This window comes from Trachurus japonicus, chromosome 3 (genome assembly GCF_045865225.1).
Source record: "Trachurus japonicus isolate A0001 chromosome 3, Traja_1.0".
Taxonomy (NCBI): Eukaryota; Metazoa; Chordata; class Actinopteri; order Carangiformes; family Carangidae; genus Trachurus; species Trachurus japonicus.
The window spans coordinates 39721684-39740329 of record NC_140909.1 but is presented as its reverse complement, the minus strand read 5'-3'; the positions used below and the strand labels follow the sequence as shown (position 1 = coordinate 39740329).

General features: G+C 39.8%; 1 protein-coding gene and 1 long non-coding RNA gene across 2 annotated transcripts; one reads left to right on the top strand and one right to left on the bottom strand.

Annotated features, from left to right (window-relative positions):
* Positions 1 to 2678: 2678 nt before the first annotated feature.
* On the bottom strand, positions 2679 to 6482 carry LOC146990390 (uncharacterized). The gene is made up of 2 exons (XR_015035514.1): positions 6369 to 6482; positions 2679 to 2757 (listed from the first exon to the last, which is right to left on the bottom strand). It is a non-coding gene; the product is annotated as an uncharacterized LOC146990390 (long non-coding RNA).
* On the top strand, positions 6323 to 17969 carry cers3a (ceramide synthase 3a). The gene is made up of 10 exons (XM_085772594.1): positions 6323 to 6575; positions 9147 to 9264; positions 9544 to 9662; positions 10723 to 10780; positions 10897 to 10947; positions 13532 to 13624; positions 14658 to 14786; positions 15099 to 15205; positions 15892 to 16045; positions 17072 to 17969. The coding sequence occupies exons 1-10, from the start codon at positions 6403 to 6405 to the stop codon at positions 17267 to 17269; spliced, it is 1200 nt and encodes a 399-aa protein (XP_085628720.1). The 5' UTR covers positions 6323 to 6402; the 3' UTR covers positions 17270 to 17969.
* Positions 17970 to 18646: the final 677 nt, after the last annotated feature.

The window sequence follows — 18646 nt, the reverse complement described above, 5'->3', positions numbered from 1 at the left end:
CAACAGACACACAACAATTCCCAAAGTTGTGATGCATGTTTAACAAAAAAGGAGCACAGTGTGGTTTTATTAATATGAGACAGAAGATACTTTGACGTATCTGTGGAGTTCATTTGGATTTAACACCCGTCGATGAGAACCAGCAGGTGGCAGCAGAGTCGTAATGACTTTTATATTGCACTCTAGAGCTGTTGTCTTTTTTTTTTTTTTCTGACTGACTTTGCAAAATATTTTTGGTGCCATGGCCTCCCCTGAGATCTTATTATGAAAAACACATCCATAAAAACTAAAAAATAACAGCTTTTGCTGCTGTTATTGTTAGAGCTGCGTCAACTAAAAATTCATGACATATTCTCAGCTTGACTGAGGTTCAGAACAGAAAGCCGCCTCAGTTTTTCCTAAATGAAGGGGTGTTTGGCTGATTGAATTATTCTGCAGCTCAGCATTCAACATACACTCTTCTCCTATAATGCATAATTGTCAGCATAATGTCAGAGATCACACTAGCAGGCAAATATATAACCATTAATATTTGATAAAAATGCAGTAATGGTCTTATTACTCCTCTGGAGATCATTGCACCATTATGGATTTAAGACTAGACGGCATCTAGTTTAAGGCCTAAACTGTCAGAGAGGATAGAAACCATCTGAAGAGCCCAACAGTACAGTATAGTACAGTACCATCCAGTTTAATAGGAACTTTCCATGTGGCTGTCACGTTAATCATTAGTGAGCGGTGTCATCACATGGCTTTGTTGATTTAGCTTGACAGTGAGTATGAGTACACTGTTTGTTCTGTCAGTGCACACACCCACTTTAAACTACACAGGGATGGAGCAGAGTGTAAACCCATTTAAAGCACAGTATGCTGTTGTTCTTTCATCTACACTTAATAATCCATAGTGATAAAACAAAATGTGTGTTTGTTTAATAAAACAACCTAACAACTCTTATATTAGCAGCCATTAAATTGTCAAAAAATAAAATGGGACCAGGCTAACCACATGGAGAAGTCCATGCAGTCAGTCACCTCCCACCTTGCACTTTGTATTTGTTATTCAAATTTCAACCAGAAGGTGCAAAATATATAACTAATGGTGCTGCAGTGCATGTTGCACCCTCACTGAACCAGACCTGCTCAGAAACTCTTCTATTGCTGTGCAACCAGATCTCATTCCTTTGCAGAGACAGGTTCTTACCTAGAAAGCTGAATGTATTAAAGGGAGGGAAATTGTACCTGCAGGAAACAGAGACAAAGGGACTGGTAAAATGAAAGAACTGGTTTGCATCACCAGCTAATTATGTGGTTACACTTAATAAATATGAGTGCAGGTGCATCTCAATAAATTTGATTTGATTTTTTATTTTCTCTCTCAAACAAGCACATCAAAAGACAAACAATCTATGTAACAAGAAAAAAAACAATAATGATACTGTGCAAGTTTGAGAAGGGGCTGAAGGAAGCAAAGCTTATCAAGTTCAGCCCCCCCTTACATTGTGATTCATGTCATACAGTACATCTGTAGTTCAGATCAAATTAGAACCTCATGGAAAAGCTAGTTTATTTCAGTAGTTCAAATCAAATAGTGAAACTCATATATTATAGATTTATTACACAGATTGAAATATCTCATGTCTTTATTTCTTTTTATTATAATGATTATGGCTTACATTGAAAGAAAACCCAAAATTCAGAAACTCAAAAAATTTGAATATCATGGAGAAAGTTCACTATTGTAATTTAATGGTGTCCAACTCTAATCAGCTGATTTACTAAACATCTCTTAAGTCTGGTCCAGTAGCTCCACTAGAAGACTGCAGTGCTGACCTCCATCATATACAGTATGCTGTGGCATTCACAAACACAGGAGATTTTGAAGCTACGCTAACCCTGCCTGAACCTAAAGAAATGATTTTAGTGTCCAAACCTATCCAAGTACTATAAGGAAGCCTATACCTAAATCAAGTGCTTTTAATTCCTTTAGTATTCCTTTAGACCCAAGCATTTCTAATTTCTAAACATAACAAAGTACCTTCAGTGCCTAAACCTAATGAAGCAGCGCTCGTGTGTAAACCTAACAAAGTACTTTTAGTGCCATGTTGCCATGAACATTATTATAGCAGCTGTGGTAACAATCAGTATGCTGGTACAGTGGTGCATTTATCACGGTAACCATGACAATTGGCATCAATGACATGTCACTATAGGTACGGTATTTCAGGAAACTCTTATGAGAGAACTGTAAAATGACCTACATGACTGGTAGTGGGTGGGTTGGTAGCCTACATATACTATATATTTATAATGTACACATTATATATGTTCTTAACATCACCACTTAATATAAGTATATTTATTCTTATTAGCCTACTTATTAAAAGCCAACATTATTTCCCCATCACCTATTGTGTTTCTTGGAAGGTTTGTTTTCTGGTTGAGCTGCTTTTGTACTTTATCAAGAACACAGTACAAACAAGGTTATTTGATCCCCTGAGGGCAGGCAGAAAAAAAAAACCTTGTGTGTTGTGACAATCCGTTAGCCTACCTCTACTTCCTGGAGGGCAGGAAAAAAAAAACCTTTCCCAGGTAATTGTGGCTGGACTGGGTGTGACCCTAAAGAATGTCAAACAAAGAGAGTGGCTGGCTTGCTTGTCTCACAGGGGGAATAGAGGATCTTTACCATCCGTGTTCACTCTGCCACAGCAAACACACAAGTCAGCTGGCGTGGAAAACCACCGCCTTCATCTGGTGACACTGACGGTGGAAAGGTAAGCAGGTGTTTTTTTCTTTGACCTTGGACTGTGAATAGTGTTTTACTTTGACAGCTCTATAAGTTTTCCATTGTTGTGTGAAGTGATCTCCAGCACAGAAGTCAGAGGTACCAGAGAGCTCTAAAGGAGATCTAACAGATAGAGACGTTTGCTCTCAGGTTATAGGAGCTGTTTCACGGCTGAGTTGGACATAAAGAAATCCCTGTTCTCAGAAAGATCAACACATAGATCTTGTGTGCACTGGTCTGCCTACTTGAAATCAAAGGGGTTTTGGGCTCTGATGAGTTGCGTGGGTTTAGGATGTTTAATTAAGGACTGTTTGTGTCTCCTTTTGACAGTTGTAAGGAGCTGTATCGCTGGGGGGGGGCTTTGTAGGGCCGGCAGCTATGGATAAGTGGAATGACAAGTACCTTGACTGGAGGCAAATCTCCTTATATGTCAGTCAAAGCCCGAAACAAACAACAGCTAACGGACAAGTCAAGAATGGCTGTTTAAATCTTGTGAAATCCCGATGTCTTGACAAACAGCTTTGAGCTTCTAGTACATCACTTAATAATTGTGTCATTGGCTGCTTACTTTGTGTTTTAGAGGTGTGTTTTTCTGGTTTTGTTATACAGTGGCCACACCAGCTCACGGTTGGTGTTTTGAGTCAGACACAGAGTTATGTGTGCAACATGCAGGCTGAACACGTTTTGTCAGGCTCGTCGTTGAATGGGTGAGGTGGAAATGCTTATACAGTATTGTGGCAACAAAGAGACCCCCATCAGGATGAGCTGAGAACAACTGCCCCCCCCATCCACCCACCTTCTCCCCTGGTGATTGGAGATCATAATGTGGTGTCAGTGAAGCCTCTGCAGTGAAACAAGCCAGATTACAATCAAAGACCAAGTTGATGCTGACTGCAGACTCATGAACATTGTTTTCTGAGGAAAGACCTTTTTGCTACAAATAAAACAAAACAAATTATCTATGTTACGCTTCTAATTCCTGATTACATCAGTGCATATAGTATAGGATACAGTCGGCTCCAAGTGACTCTTCCAATGTAGTAATAGACCTCAGCAACAGATTTGACTGCACAACATCATTCAGCCAGTCCCAGGAAGCCTGAAAAAGGGTTATTCTGACACAGCATGGCTGTGGTTGAAAAGTGTTTTTAATCAGAGGAAGATCCAAAGTGAGGTGAAGTATCAGAGCTGGTCCAGGAGCTTCACAGTTTCACACCTGATCTCCTTTAGCAGAGACAACACTGGACCTTCCTTTAGGAAAGGAGAGGAGAAGTGATATCCCACAATTCATTGCCGCAGCATCACTAAAAGTGATGCAGCACGTTAGTTTGTATTTTTGTTAAATGTAGGAACAACAGAGCAGCTGTTTGATGTTTGTGACCTCATCCAGAACTGATGGGAAGTGAAGCCTAAGTTCATATAGTTAACAACAGATATAATGAACAACATCATAACTGAACAACTGAAGTGTACATCCATGTTGTTTCACTAAATCCCTTCCCACTGTGGAACACATGAATCTTCTTTTAGTTTTTAATTCCAGGAAGCTAAGCTCCTCACACTCTATTTATATCTGAATATAAGTTATTGAGATTTTATTTGATTTTTTATTTAAAAAATCAAGTTTTGGGTTTGGAAAGGAGATTATTTTGACTTTTCAGTCGCAGACCAAATCATACCTCTGTACAGTAGCCTACATGGAATCTACAAGTGTCAGATATTTAAAGGCTATTTATCACAAAATTATAATTGGATGATGAATTCCAGTAAAATACAACAACATAACCTCATATAACACGTTCACATGTGTCAAGTTAGTGAAGGTGAGGTTTTTTTCACCTTGGCCTCAGCTGCAGGCTGATAACCCACTGAATAGACTGCTAATGCTAGACACACACACACACACACACACACACACACAACTGACTCCATTATTAACTGCTTTGTACTGTGATGTGTTGCTTGGCTGCAACCCAGGTTTTTGTCAGTTTTTTGCCTCTTTTTTTCTTTCCCTCTCTTTGTCTCTGTGTGTGTGTGTGTGTGTGTGTGTGTGTGTGTGTGTGTGTGTGTGTGTGTGTGTGTGTGTGTGTGTGTGTGTGTGTGTGTGCATGTGTGTGTGTGTGTGTGTGTGTGTGTGTGTGTGTGTGAGAGAGAGAGAGAGAGAGACAGAGAGGCAAAGCAAGAAAGGTCTATTAAAGAAGGCGTGCAAGCTGATCTTGAGAATAAGGGAGGGATCACTGGGTCAATATTTGTTTAGGAAACACAGCGTCATGTGGAGTAGAGTAACTGTAGCGTCACTGACAGTTGGCTGGTCGTGGCCTCTCTCTGGGACATCAGCACACCCCCACCTCTCTCAGGAAGTCTAACTCCTGCCCTCTTGTCTTCACTTTCTGATGTAATACACTAATAATTAGCTCAAAGGTATTTCAGAATGTGTGGTTAACGTGCACTTTCTGGCACACAGTATGAAAACATTGTGAAACATGAAAGGCATCAACCCCAGGATGTAGATAACCAGCGGCAGCCGCCTATACTGTATGTCTCTATGTCAAGAGTGATGTTAGCATATGGCATTTATGTTACTTTCACTGATATATTTCTGGATATATGAAAGTATATGTAGGGGAGACCGGGGATGGTTGTAACAGCATCACTTTTACCAACAAGGGATAACATTAGAGTGATGTGATCAATATCATGTGTTATCACTCCCTCACTGATATTGCATATGAATTTGAATGGCTCTATGAAGAAGTGTGTAGGTTTTACAGCCCAAAAACATTTTTTTAGGTCAGAAACTAATCTTTTTAGACCAAATCCAAGTTCTGACTAGTATTGATACCGTTGGCGTTTGAATTAGGCAACTTGTATAAGATGAAAGAGCAGGTTCTTAGGTAAAATGTGAGTCATTTCATAAATGTTTTTACCAAACCACCATGCTGGTCAAACAATGACTGACAGGGGTGGGGATGGTTGTAACACCTTTTATCTTTGTTGTTTTATTAAGTGTCATTAAGTGTCACCATATACACACCCTTCATTGGTATTATCAGAATATGTTCTTTAATACAGCTTTCTATGTTAGGATCCACACCACTGTCACTGCTTATTTAGCCATCAGTGATGAGTTCTTTTTGTTCATACTGAACCACAGGAAGAAGCTTTAGTGTTGGAACATGCACAATAAACTTACATAGATCCATATTTTTTGGTTTGATCTCAGTTTTTAGTTTTTAATCTCACTGTTACAATTTACTCCACGTTGTGTTACAACCTACCCCGGTAGTGGGGTAGGTTGTAACAGTGGCACTGGCACTCCTTGCATTTGACATCAAATAGTGAATTCTGTGATATAGTTTAAGAAGTTCAAGGCACTGCTACTTGTAGTGGACAAATGAGGGTATTCTGTGTCAAAATTTGAGAGCCCTACCATGAACACTATGCAAGTTATATGAGCTGAGACAAAAAAAATGTTACAACCATCCCCGGTCTCCCCTATACAACATGTTTATCAGTTCTATTATAGTCCTGTTCTTCCAGACTCCATGCTTCATGTGTGTTGGTAGTTACTGTGGGATGACTTTACCGCCCCTGTGTTTGTAGGACCTGCTGGCTCTGTGATGTTTGACACGCTGTATGAGTGGTTCTGGTGGGACAGGATCTGGCTGCCGGTGAACCTGACATGGGCTGACCTGGAGGACAGGGACGGGCGAGTCTACGCCAAAGCCTCGCATCTCTACGTCACCGTCCCCTACGCCTTCGCCTTCTTGTTCATCAGATACATGTTTGAGAGGTGAGCTCCACACTCTATGCACCTGCTCCCTCCTGCGGTTATAGAGTACTGTTAGTGTCAACTTGTTTTATTGGCTCTAATATGTATTTATCTTTCTGTTTGACACTGTAAATAATCTATGAATACAAAACTATTGTTCACAATAATGATGGAAAAATTAATTTCACACCCGTTCAGGTCTCCTATATCTGAAAATAGATTGTATAAGAAACACAACATCATAAAAAGCACATATATAAAGACAGGTGTATAATGGAATCTACGAAACCTTCACTATAGACAATAATTACATTTATTTGCACCATCTTTTTATTGAGATCATCGCAGCCAAAGTTCAGGTTTTCATAGAGACACCTCAAAGATCTTCATGACCTCAGCTCAGGGAGACTTGATATTTGTCTTTGTTAAATATTTCAAAAGTCAACACTGACTTCAGACAGGAACAGGAATATGTTTACTTTTTTTCAATATTTAACTACAGCTTTCCTAACTTGAAAAATATATGTGACCACTGATAAACATTAGCCATTCTGACCACAAGTGACAATTACAAGAGTATTACAAACTCAGTGTAACAGTCTGGATAATGTCAGTTATACAGTACATCTGTAAGATTAAAAAGATTAAGATTGGGATTAAAATTAAGATACATTTCATTTATCCCGGGGGAAATCATTGTGTCACAGCAGTAGAAATTAAATAGAAACAATCTGAGTAAAAATCTACACATAACTTAAGAAGAAAGAAGAAAAATCTGTAAATATCTAAAGAATCATTAAATCACTATGAGCTGGTAGCCACACCAGACCAACTAATCCAGCAGCAGCAAGGCTGATTGTTGTGAATTGGGTAATAGCGTGTTTTACTTCTTAGAGAGTTAAACTCATTCATAAGAGGTCACATGGTCTAACAGTGAACTTTAATATAATGAATCTTTACACCAAATATGGTAGACAAGACATGAACACCATCTCTGATGACGCTGTTCATTATGTGGATGTTACATTTCTGGATTGTTAAAAAAAAAGAATAATAAATATATATGTATGTATATATATATTCTCCAAAACTTATCTGGGAAAGCATATCAATGTGTAAACATTGTGTTGAACTGGAGGCAGGAGGCTGTGGGCTAAAGGAGACGGAGATCCTGCTGAAGTATCAAACTGTGTGAAAGCATCAAAGCCTCAGTCAACAGAGAAATGCACACAGACTGTATTCACAAACTGAGCCTGGACTTCCTGTGACTTTGTGATGTCACAACAAAGCAGTCACCAAGCCCCGCCCACCTGGACCCACCATCTAACCCTTACGATCTACTCAATCAGAAATAAGTCAGTCAATCAGAGGAGCAGCTCAGAGCTTCTGTAATAATTGATCAGTCTTTCTTAAAGCAGAAGTAAGCGATGTATTTGTGTTAATATAAGTCTTAAATAGTTATATCTTCCGACAGCAATCACTTACATAGAGTGTTTGGACCGAAACACGGGTCTGTCAGTCACTCTGCTCTGCTCTGAGCCGAGGAGAAAACTTTTCTCGTATCCTGCAGGTTTTATCCAATGAGGAGAGAGAACGGCATGCAGGGCTGTGTGTGCAGCCAAGGGATGCGCGTGAATGTGGTGACGTAGGGACGAGGACTTACGATGTGTTCAAGGTAGCCCGTAACTCGTGTTTTTCCGACCTGTGAAGTCATACCAGTTCGATCTGGTACGAGTTCACGGGTCGGAAGTTACGAGTGGCCGTTATAGTGCACTTTCACAGGTAAAACAGGTCGGAAAAACACGAGTGGGTTGCCTGGAACGCTACAAAGTCGTGAGTTGTGACTTGAAGCTGTAATTTACGGTTTCAAAAGCCTGCCTGGAACGCAGCATTAGCCAAAACAACCGGATCGCTTACTTCTGCTTTAAGTAATTGATTCTGAATCAGTTATAAGTGACATTATTTAAACCAAATAATTCATCTTCAGTGCATAATGATTTAAATGCACGCTGGATTATGTCATGATGAAGCTATGGATGCTTGGAATTACAGGAATGTGTGCTTAAAGCCCTACAGTACTGTATGCTTAATATAACTCTTACTTCTAATAATAATCATATTAATGGTAATAATTATGACTATGTCGGCAACAACCAGGGCCAGAGTCATGCTTGTGTGTGTAGGTTTTCTGTACATATCCCATTCTCTGTTAATGTCACATCTCAGTAAAGCAGTGAGGGTTCTTCAAATGTTGTACAAACTTTCATTTAGACTTAAAGATGAAATACTGTGCATTTGCTCAAAGGTCACTGTCACCCACAAAAACACATCTTTTGCCGAACAAAATTCATACACGAAATATTATACAGCTTAAGGTCAACTGTCAAAGGTCAACTATGTCACATTATGTTTTGCAAAAACAACATACAGTATGTCCTCCAGTTACAAAAAGCAGCAGTTCTACTTTTATTCATTTTGCATGCTTTATGTAAATAGATATAAGATATCTCAGTCATCATGTGCATGTCTGTGTATCTCTATCAGCACTGACAGTATTAGCACTGAACCCTGTGTGTTTTCACTGTGTTCCAGGTGGATCGCGACACCACTCGCAGTCTCTGCTGGGATCAGACAGAAGGTCCACTGGAAGACAGAGGACAACCCCATCCTGGAGCTCTACTACACCACTCAGTGCAGAAATCCTGCTCAGGTAAAGAATCGTTAGCTACGTCCCACTCACATATCCATTCTGTGACTAAGGTGACAGTTTAAATCCCAATGCAAACACAGCACTGCGAGGTTATATCTCAGTTCTACAGTAGACACCGACAACCTCAGTTTGTCTGACTGATAAAGAAAACACCAGTTATTTATAACCTGCCTCCTATCAGAGCTTTTCCCAGCAGTGTGATAATAGTCAAATATTACTATATGCACATTTTAAACCACACATATATTCACAAGTGTGCATGTGCTCACTCACGTCCAGGCCGACATCGATGGGCTTTCGAAGAAAAGCAGTTTGTCAGTGAGACAAGTTGAGCGCTGGTTCAGAAGAAGACGCAGTCAGGACCGTCCTGGAGTCCTGAAGAAGTTCAGAGAGGCCAGGTTAGTGCTCTCTGCATGTGTGTCTGTCTATTCTGATAATCCCATATGGAAATGTAAGATATCACATATATATCCCTATTTCAAGTGTTGTTGCCATTTATTTCACCTGCAGTATTCTAAACATAATTTACACATAAATGTATTCATTTTTATTTTTATTTTTTTGTGTGTTTTTTTTTACATACAGTATTATATAGAAATTCATTGCAAATGCATATATTACATTTATGTATGAGAATAATCAATCAGACTTTATTTGTATAGCACTTTTCATACATTTTCATTTTCATTTATCTTACACTCAATCGTTTGCAATGGGGAAAACACTAGATAGATAAAATTAGATAAAATGGATAAGTGGAATGGGATAAAATAAAATAACAATGAATGAATTAAAAAAGAATAAAAATAAAATAAAATAAAATACATAAATATGTGTAATGTATAGATAGATCGAGGGGATAGAGAGATAAAAAATGATAAAAATAATAGAATTCAGTTGAAAGCCAGGATAAAAAGGTAGGTCTAGACTGTGGAGGAGACACGCACATCAAGCAGGCCCGGTTGGGATGGGTGCTGGATAAAAAGGAAGAGATACTAGAAAAATGTAAAAAAAATCCGGACACCATGAAGAGCTCCCTTGAACAGAGAATTATTTGCAAAGTGACGTTTCGAGCACACCGCTCTTTTTCAAACTGCTGTGCTTTTTTTTTTTTTTTTTTTTTTTTTTTTTACATTTTTCTAAAAAGGTAGGTCTACCATTTGATTTTAAAAATGTCCACACTTAGGTATTCAGACAGTCTGTTCCATAGGCGTGGGCCGTAGTAATAAAATGAGGCCTCACCGTTTTGTTTGCCACTCTTGGAATGATTAAAAAGCCACTGCCTGAAGACCTGAGAGTTCTAGAGGGCTTAGTCAATAGTCATATGTTAAAAGCAAATCAGATAAATAACTGGGACTGAGACCTATAAGAGCTTTAAAAACCATTAAAAGGATCTTAAAATCAATCCTTTAACATTGCTTCTCCTCTATATGTCTGTGATGTCTGTGCTTCCTACAGTTGGAGGTTTGTCTTCTACCTGGCAGCGTTCATTGGGGGAATAGCAGCACTGTATGATGTGAGTATCTCACACGGGAGAAACATGGAGACAGCTGTGGTTGAATTCTTAGCATCTTTGCATTTCAAATAAATAAACATACAAATAACATAACTCACACTTTTTCGTCTCTGCAGAAAGAATGGTTCTACGACACTCGGGAAGTGTGGACAGGTTTTCCGAAGCAGGTTTGTGTCCTTTAATTACACAAACCGGTTGTCGTATTGACATCAGAAATGTACTCAATTCCATTTGCCATACCTTTGACCTTTGACCTTTGGCATAAAACCTCATTTGTGTGTGCCGTCTTAAGTTCTGCTGTTTGCAGTGTGTCATGGAAATTCTCTTTGTACGTCTGAGATTTGCTCATTCCCAGAGAATCAAAGACTTTGATGTGATGGATCAACTCTAATTGAATCCCTGCTGCATGGAGAGAGGGACACAGCAGCTCTGTTGGCTGTGCTCTGGGACAGGAGCTTTAGAAAGTCATGTAAACAGGGTGGAGGAAACTCTTCATGCTGAATCAGTTCCACTTTAACACTTGAGAGCGTTGGATCAAACTGTCTTTTATTTACTCCCATATACATTCTCCATGTTAATCAATTATCTATAACTGCCCGGTTTGGTTTGCTGCGTGACATACTCAGAAGCAGAAAAAAAACATTCATAAACACATTAGTACAATTCATAAAATCTAATGTGTTCATTTTCCACAAGTGGTGGACTGAACAAGTGAATGTACAAACACAGTTGGAACTAAAAACTGCATCATGCAACAGCTCCTAATAAACTAAAGTGAGATATTTTTTTTGGAGCCATTACAGTCAGTGCAGACCAGAATCTGGCTGCAGGCGTGTTGCCACTGGTCTGAGCCAGAGCAGAATTAGAGACAGATTTTTATCACACATAAACTGTAAACGCCACACAGGCTGAAAGAGGTGTAACACCCTATAGTGCTTGCCTTTTTTCAGAGCTTCAGCCACATCTCACAGTCTTCATTGAGCGAATGGAGTCAGTTCAGGTATCATGTGACGTCACTATGGAACTCCAGTCGTGTTGCGACAGGTCACCATATAAGAAGGGGCAGATAGTAATCTATGGGCACAAACCCTTTACATTTCCCCCAGATTCCTCCTATATGTGAGTTTAGTTTAGTTTATTTATTTTTGCCATAAAAAAGAAGGACAATTACAAAAACAGAAATGAAACAAGAATAGTAAGTGCGGGAGAGGTTAAAAACTTTATATGGGCTTATAAAAAACACCTACCCCAAAAGATATGCAAAAATTCAAAAATAATACACTAATACCCACACTACAAAATGATGAATTCATTTCTGAAACATAATGCTTCATTATACTACACATCAGTTCCTTTCTTTATTATCATTATCACTTTCAGCTGTTAAAGTTGATGCAGCCCAGGGACACTGTCTTCACTGTCACTTCACTGGAATTGTTCTGCATCATTATACCAAAGTTTGTGTCTCAGATTAATTTTGTCAATACAGTAAGTAGCCCAGTGGCTCACCTGGTGGACTGCATAACATTTAGGCCTGGTGCTGACTGTACTGCGAGCCTGGATCCAGTATAACCTCTGACCCTTTGCTGCACAAACAAACCACACAACAGTTAAAACCAAACATCTAGAACATGGCAAAGAGCTTTGTTGTGAAAGGCAATATTTGCTTTTACATCTTATATGGTCATGATAGTGCGTGGGAGGTGGCATGGGGATTCACTTGCGTAGGCCCGTGCCTTGCCACGTTCTCCCGCTACATCCTATGCTGGTGCTGGCCAGATAGGGGGAGATCGAGAGTCGTTTCTGAATTCACCTAACCCTAACACTTCACATGTCTCAATTTTTACTTTGATTTTCTTTTATCACCTAATGCATTGAGTGATATCACCAATATATCAATAAACTAAACTTAGGGTTAAAGTAATTCACAGAGATATATCAGACTACTCTGTGGCTGTTATTCTTAGTTTGACTCCTAGATCAGTCTATTGTCGGACAATTTCACAAAAATACAAAATAACTCATTTCAAGCCAAAAACATTAGATACCTAGGCCCCAGGTGAACTCAGGATGTGAATGTTGTTGTTGTTTGTTAACACGACAATTCAAAACAGAGAAATATGGCTGATAGTTTGTAATTTGCTTACATTGTTGTGGAGAGAGTGAAAGAAAAAGTTTTTAGAGACCAGAATTTACCCATAATCCACTGCACACAATCTGGCTTGAGTTAATCAAGAACTGAACTGCTCAGTGCAATGAATGGATGTTGACTATCTGAAGTTACAGTTGAAGTGTGTTTTTGTGAAACCAGCACCACGTCATACACACCTATGATGTACCATCATCTATCAGGATGCAACACAGTATTATTTTGGTATAACAGTAGTTTTCTCAGTAAATGTGATAAAACAACTCCTGTCTTCTGCCAGACTCCATCACTCTCACTTTCCCCTTAGAATCACAGCTGTTTTGTTTGCATCAGCTTGTAATCAGATGTAAAAGGACCCATTACAAATGATTTGATGTCACTCAGTGTTTGTGATCCCAAGGCTTTTGAATAACAGAGCAGAGTTGGAGGGAGTGAACAACATACTCTTCTACAGTTCCTTCCCCTCAGCTACAGGGCTCAGGACAAAGAGCAGGGCCTGCAGGGACAAACCCAGTCCGTGTGAGCGAGCTTCACTGTAGACTCATGTTACACGTTGTCCTTCTCTGTCTGACTGTCTCTCCTGTGTCTCTTTGTGTCTGCAGTCCATGCTGGAGTCTCAGTACTGGTATTACATCTTGGAGATGAGCTTCTATGGCTCTCTTCTCTTCAGCATCACCTTTGATGTCAAGAGAAAGGTGAGTAGAGGTTGTCTGAGGCCAGAACTGGTTTAAATCCCCTGCACTCCTGATGTATGTGTGTATTGCTTAAAAGCAAATCTGAACTGAACTGGGAGCAAATGCAGAGAAGAGAGGAGTAATATGACTGTCCTGAGTGTCGTTAAAAAGTGTGCAGCTGCATTTTGGACAAATCAGAGACGGGAAAGTGAAGACTGCTTGACTCCAGTGTACAGTGCATTACAATAGTCCACTCTACAGCCAATACATATCAAAGCTCAAGCATGAATCAAACTTTACTCCCAGATTCCTTACAGCAGGTTTTAAAAGAGGGGCCAGAGAGTCACAATTAGACAGCACATTATTGAACACGCCAGAGATACTAAATCCATTTCAGACTGGTCAGTCGCTGATTTATATTATGTAAGCATGAAGAGAGAGAGAGGATAATGGGGATAGATTTGAATATCATCTACATAGCAATGACATAGAGGTTGTCACAAGCAATAACTCTCGTTCTGGGCAGCAAATACAGAGAGAAAAGGATCGGTCCAAGAATGGAGCCCTGTGGAACACCACAAGAGAGGGGGGGCGGGGAGGGGGGGGTTACTTAGGTAGGAACAAAACCATCTCAGGACTGGGCCCTGGATGTCTGCGTGGTCCGACAGTCGGGAGATAAGAATGGAATGATCAACTGTGTCAAAGGCTGCCGTGAGGTCTCTGAGCACTAGTATGACTGGATTCCTGTCAACAGCTGAAAGCAGAATATCGTTGTGAACTTTTAGCAGGGCTGACTCAGCGCTGTGCCGGGATCTAAAACCAGACTGGAATTTTTCAAGGATGGCACCAAGACTGTAACTGTAACTGTTTTAAAAATGAAGACGTAGTCATGTGGATGTAGCCTTAGCCTTACTGATTATAAAAACCTTTATATAAGGATGATAAGCTTGTTGCTTATTCCAACAGTATTATTCTGGTATATGTGAGAGGTGTAAGTTGATGCTGCAGTTTTTCTGTTTATTAAAGGGACGTTATTGTATATTTCATTCCTCAGGACTTTAAGGAACAGATCATCCACCACTTGGCCACATTAGTCCTCTTGTCATTTTCCTGGTGTGTCAACTACATTCGTATTGGGACGCTGGTCATGCTCATCCACGATGCCTCTGATGTTTTACTGGAGGTCAGTCCAGCGTTGTTTCCTGACAAAATTTATGAATCTGCAATATCCTTATGTGATATACTGTAATTATATTAGTACATTTACTTTTATTATCATTGGGCTGTTTTTGGGGGGGAAACAGAGTGTTATTAGACTGATATTATCTTTTACTGGCTTGGTCAGATATTAAGCTAGCAGATAAAAACAAACTGTGAAATCAAACTGTATCCAGTGTTGTGTATTTCTGTTGTGATTCAATATTACAAGTGATTGCAACAGCACTTTTGAATGTGGTTGGTTGACAGTTTTGTTTTAACTCTTTTTTTCTTTCAGTCTGCCAAACTGTTCAACTACGCCAAATGGGAGAAAACCTGCCAAACTCTGTTTGTTCTGTTTGCCATAGTGTTTATGGTGACACGACTGGTCATCTTTCCATTCTGGTAAGCTGATGAATGTGTATGTGTCTGACTACGTGAATCTGCAAACACATGGTTTTTAGCTGTGAAATTAAAGATGAAGTTCTTTTTTTATTTTTTTTATTATCTTTTTCTTTTAATGAACAAACAAAAAATGAAGATGAAGTTCTAGTACAATAACAATGAACTAAATGTATGTGGTTATTTGGACAGATACTGTACAGATACCGTTCCTGGAGTCACTGGCAGAGATAATAATCTTTATTCTGGGTCTTGAAAAGCTGGAAACACAATGCTGCTTTACACAGACGTTGTTCATCCCAGCATGATTTTTATGAGGATCCCTGCTACTGAGCTTTATTGCTACCTCACCGGTGGCATTCTAAAATACAATGTAGTAAAAACTGTTGTGGGGTTTATTAGGTCTAGGCTATGGCCAAAACAAATGCAGCCTGATCCAACAACAGGCCTGTAACAGAGCCCGCCTTCACCATGGTTATAATGTTCAGTTTGTGTTGAAACCATTTGAGAGAGGTGTTGGATCGGCTTTACGCTCGTTTTGCAGACTGCAGTTTGTGTCAGCGGTGAATTTTTATTGCATTGCACCGAGAAACATTTCCAGCCTTCGTCCTCATTAGCAACAAATTATTAAGTCGAGATGCTCTGGTCAATTGGTTTGACTTGTTTTTGTTTTTCTGCCTGTGTTGTAGGCTGATCCACTGTACCTGGGTTTACCCCATCCAGCACTACCCCGCCTTTTTTGGTTACTACTTCTTCAACGTGATGCTGGTGGTCCTCCTCTGTCTGCACGTATTCTGGGCTTACCTCATTCTCCGCATGATCAGGAAATTCATATTTGGCACTGTAAGTCTGCTCAGGCAGTCATCATCTAACATTGCTTGTCTTTTTTTGATGGGTATAAAATAGTGACCCTATACAGTATGTAGTTATATATTTAGATGTACAGCAGGGAAAATAACAATGGAATGCATCAGCAGCGAGCATGCATAGAGGCCATGATGGTTGAGTGCATTAGGCTACTCATTGTTTCTTTTTTATATCTTGGACAACTCCTATTCTTTTGATTCTGTCAGAAATCTTGCAGGAGCACCTGGTCTAGCCGGTTTTTGGTGAAATGATGCTCTTTTCATCCGGATAATGGCGCCAACGGTGCATTCAGGGGTTTAGAAAACACGTCTGTAATCAACGGCGTCAGTATGCTTTTCAGCATAGGGTTGTGAAGGTCTTGACAGAGCTCTTTGCTTTTATCTATCATGAGATGCTTATTGTGTGACACCTTGGTGATGACAAACCTTCATAGGCATCAATCAGGACTAAAGCACCTGATATTAATGAACACTGATAGGAGACAGGATACCTTTCTAAACACTAAGCACTTTTTTGTCATGTGTTCAATACTTATTCTGTGTCATTTCACTTTATTACACAGAACTTCATTTATGGACATATGTGGTTTTTTTTCTTCGTATGTGTGGATTACTTGGGTTGTTACCAACATCTGGTGAAAATTTCATGTTAACAGCTCCATTAGAAATATATTTACTGAGAAAAATTGTCGGTGCGTTCAATAGCTATTTTCCCCACTGTATGTATATGTATGTATTATATATCAATTTCTCACTAAGTACAAATTAATATGTTTGTTATGAAACAACACAACACAAAGAGCAATTCAGTGAAAATGTACCTTGTTTGATCTGAAGAGCTCCAGCTCATTGTTCTGTGCTGCAGCTCAGGTTTCAGGGGGACGTTTTGTCCTCTCTGCCCTCAGCTGCTGCCTCTACCAGCCAATTGTTGCATTTACACAACTCTCTCTCTCTCCCACCCCTCCCCTAATATCTTTCTTTATTTCCATCTCTTTTGTCACAGCTGACCAGAGATGAGAGAAGCGACAATGAAGAGGAGGAGGAGGAGGAGGATGAGAGCAGCACCACAGAGGATGAAGGAGCAGCAGAACAGCACAAACTCAGAAACGGACGTGCAGCAGATGAGAGGGAGGAGAAGAACGGCTGCTTCGGATGCTTGTCTCCACCAGAGAACATCTACCGGTCCAAGACTGTGTACTGACTCAGGATCAGTGTGTTCAGTGGAGCTGGAGACGTGAGGAGCAGGAACAGAGCTAAACACATTTCATCCAATAAGAGAAACAACATTTCCTCCTCCACATGCTGGAACACAACCAAACCCAAATACACTGCGCTGTGAACTGCACACACAAACACACACACACACTGGGATAAATAAGATGTTATTGGTGCTCTGTTCCTCCACAGTCTTGCCCGACGGCCCAGCAGGTCTATTGAACCAAACAAGCAAATAAAGTACAAAACCCCACATTCACTTTGTGGTGCAGAGGTGGTGTGCTGCAGAGGCTGATTTGCCTCAGAGCTTCATCCATCAAGACCTGCTGACGTTTATATCAACCCTCTGTTGGCTTGCACCACCACAGAGAGATAAATGGGATGTTGATCCATCCTGTAGCAACAGTAATGAAAATCCATCTTTGGATTACAGTATGTCATGGGGCATGCATCATGAGGAGTTTGTTTTATATTTAATATCTTTCTTTTTTTTTTATCAGTCTTTATTGTAAAGGTGTTTGGTATGTATAAATGAATCTTTGTCAACAAATCTCTACACTGAAACACCATCGTCATTGACCGTATCGGCATCTTTCAGCAGTGGAGCTGCTGTCAGATCAGCTGCAGTTCACAATATGTTTCTCATTAGAAGCTCATTAAAAATAATGCAACAGCCACAGAGACAACCAGAGTCGAAGTCTGTGTTGCACCATACCAGTGATGCATTCAAAACCTGCAGCACATACAGGGCTTGTTTTGTGTGCTGAACAGTGGTGCGTTCATTACAGACATGTTTAATCAGACATTCACTTTTCACTAGTTTATATAGTACCAAAGTTCATTTGGATCATAGTACGAGAACTTGGGAGAAAAAAGAACAACGTATGAATCCTTCAAATGAACTGTGATAAAAATCAGCAAAATGATTTAACTTTGACACAACTTTTTTTTTTAGTTTTAGACCTGTGCAGACAGAGAGGAAAGACAAACTGGAAAACATGAATTCAGAAGAGAATTTGATTCTATGAACGTGACCAAACCAAGTGCAAAGTGCCACATTTCCCCTATGCTCTACAATCATTGTTGTGGATTGAGTTACAGAACCCACAGAACTTAGTGTTCACTTACAAGTAGTGTGAAAGTTAAAGAGATAGTTCAACATTTTGGCAAATTGGCCCATTGCCATAATTCCTATATTCATAGGTTCGTTACCTTTAATTTTCGGTGCAAGCTGTTTTTAGAACGGCGGAGCAGAGCCGCGAGCTGCTCAGACCTACGCTACGGAGGTTAATGGAATTTCTTGTTTTCCCTCATCAAACTCATCAAATACACAATTCAACAAATCCAAAATGCTCTTGTGGAC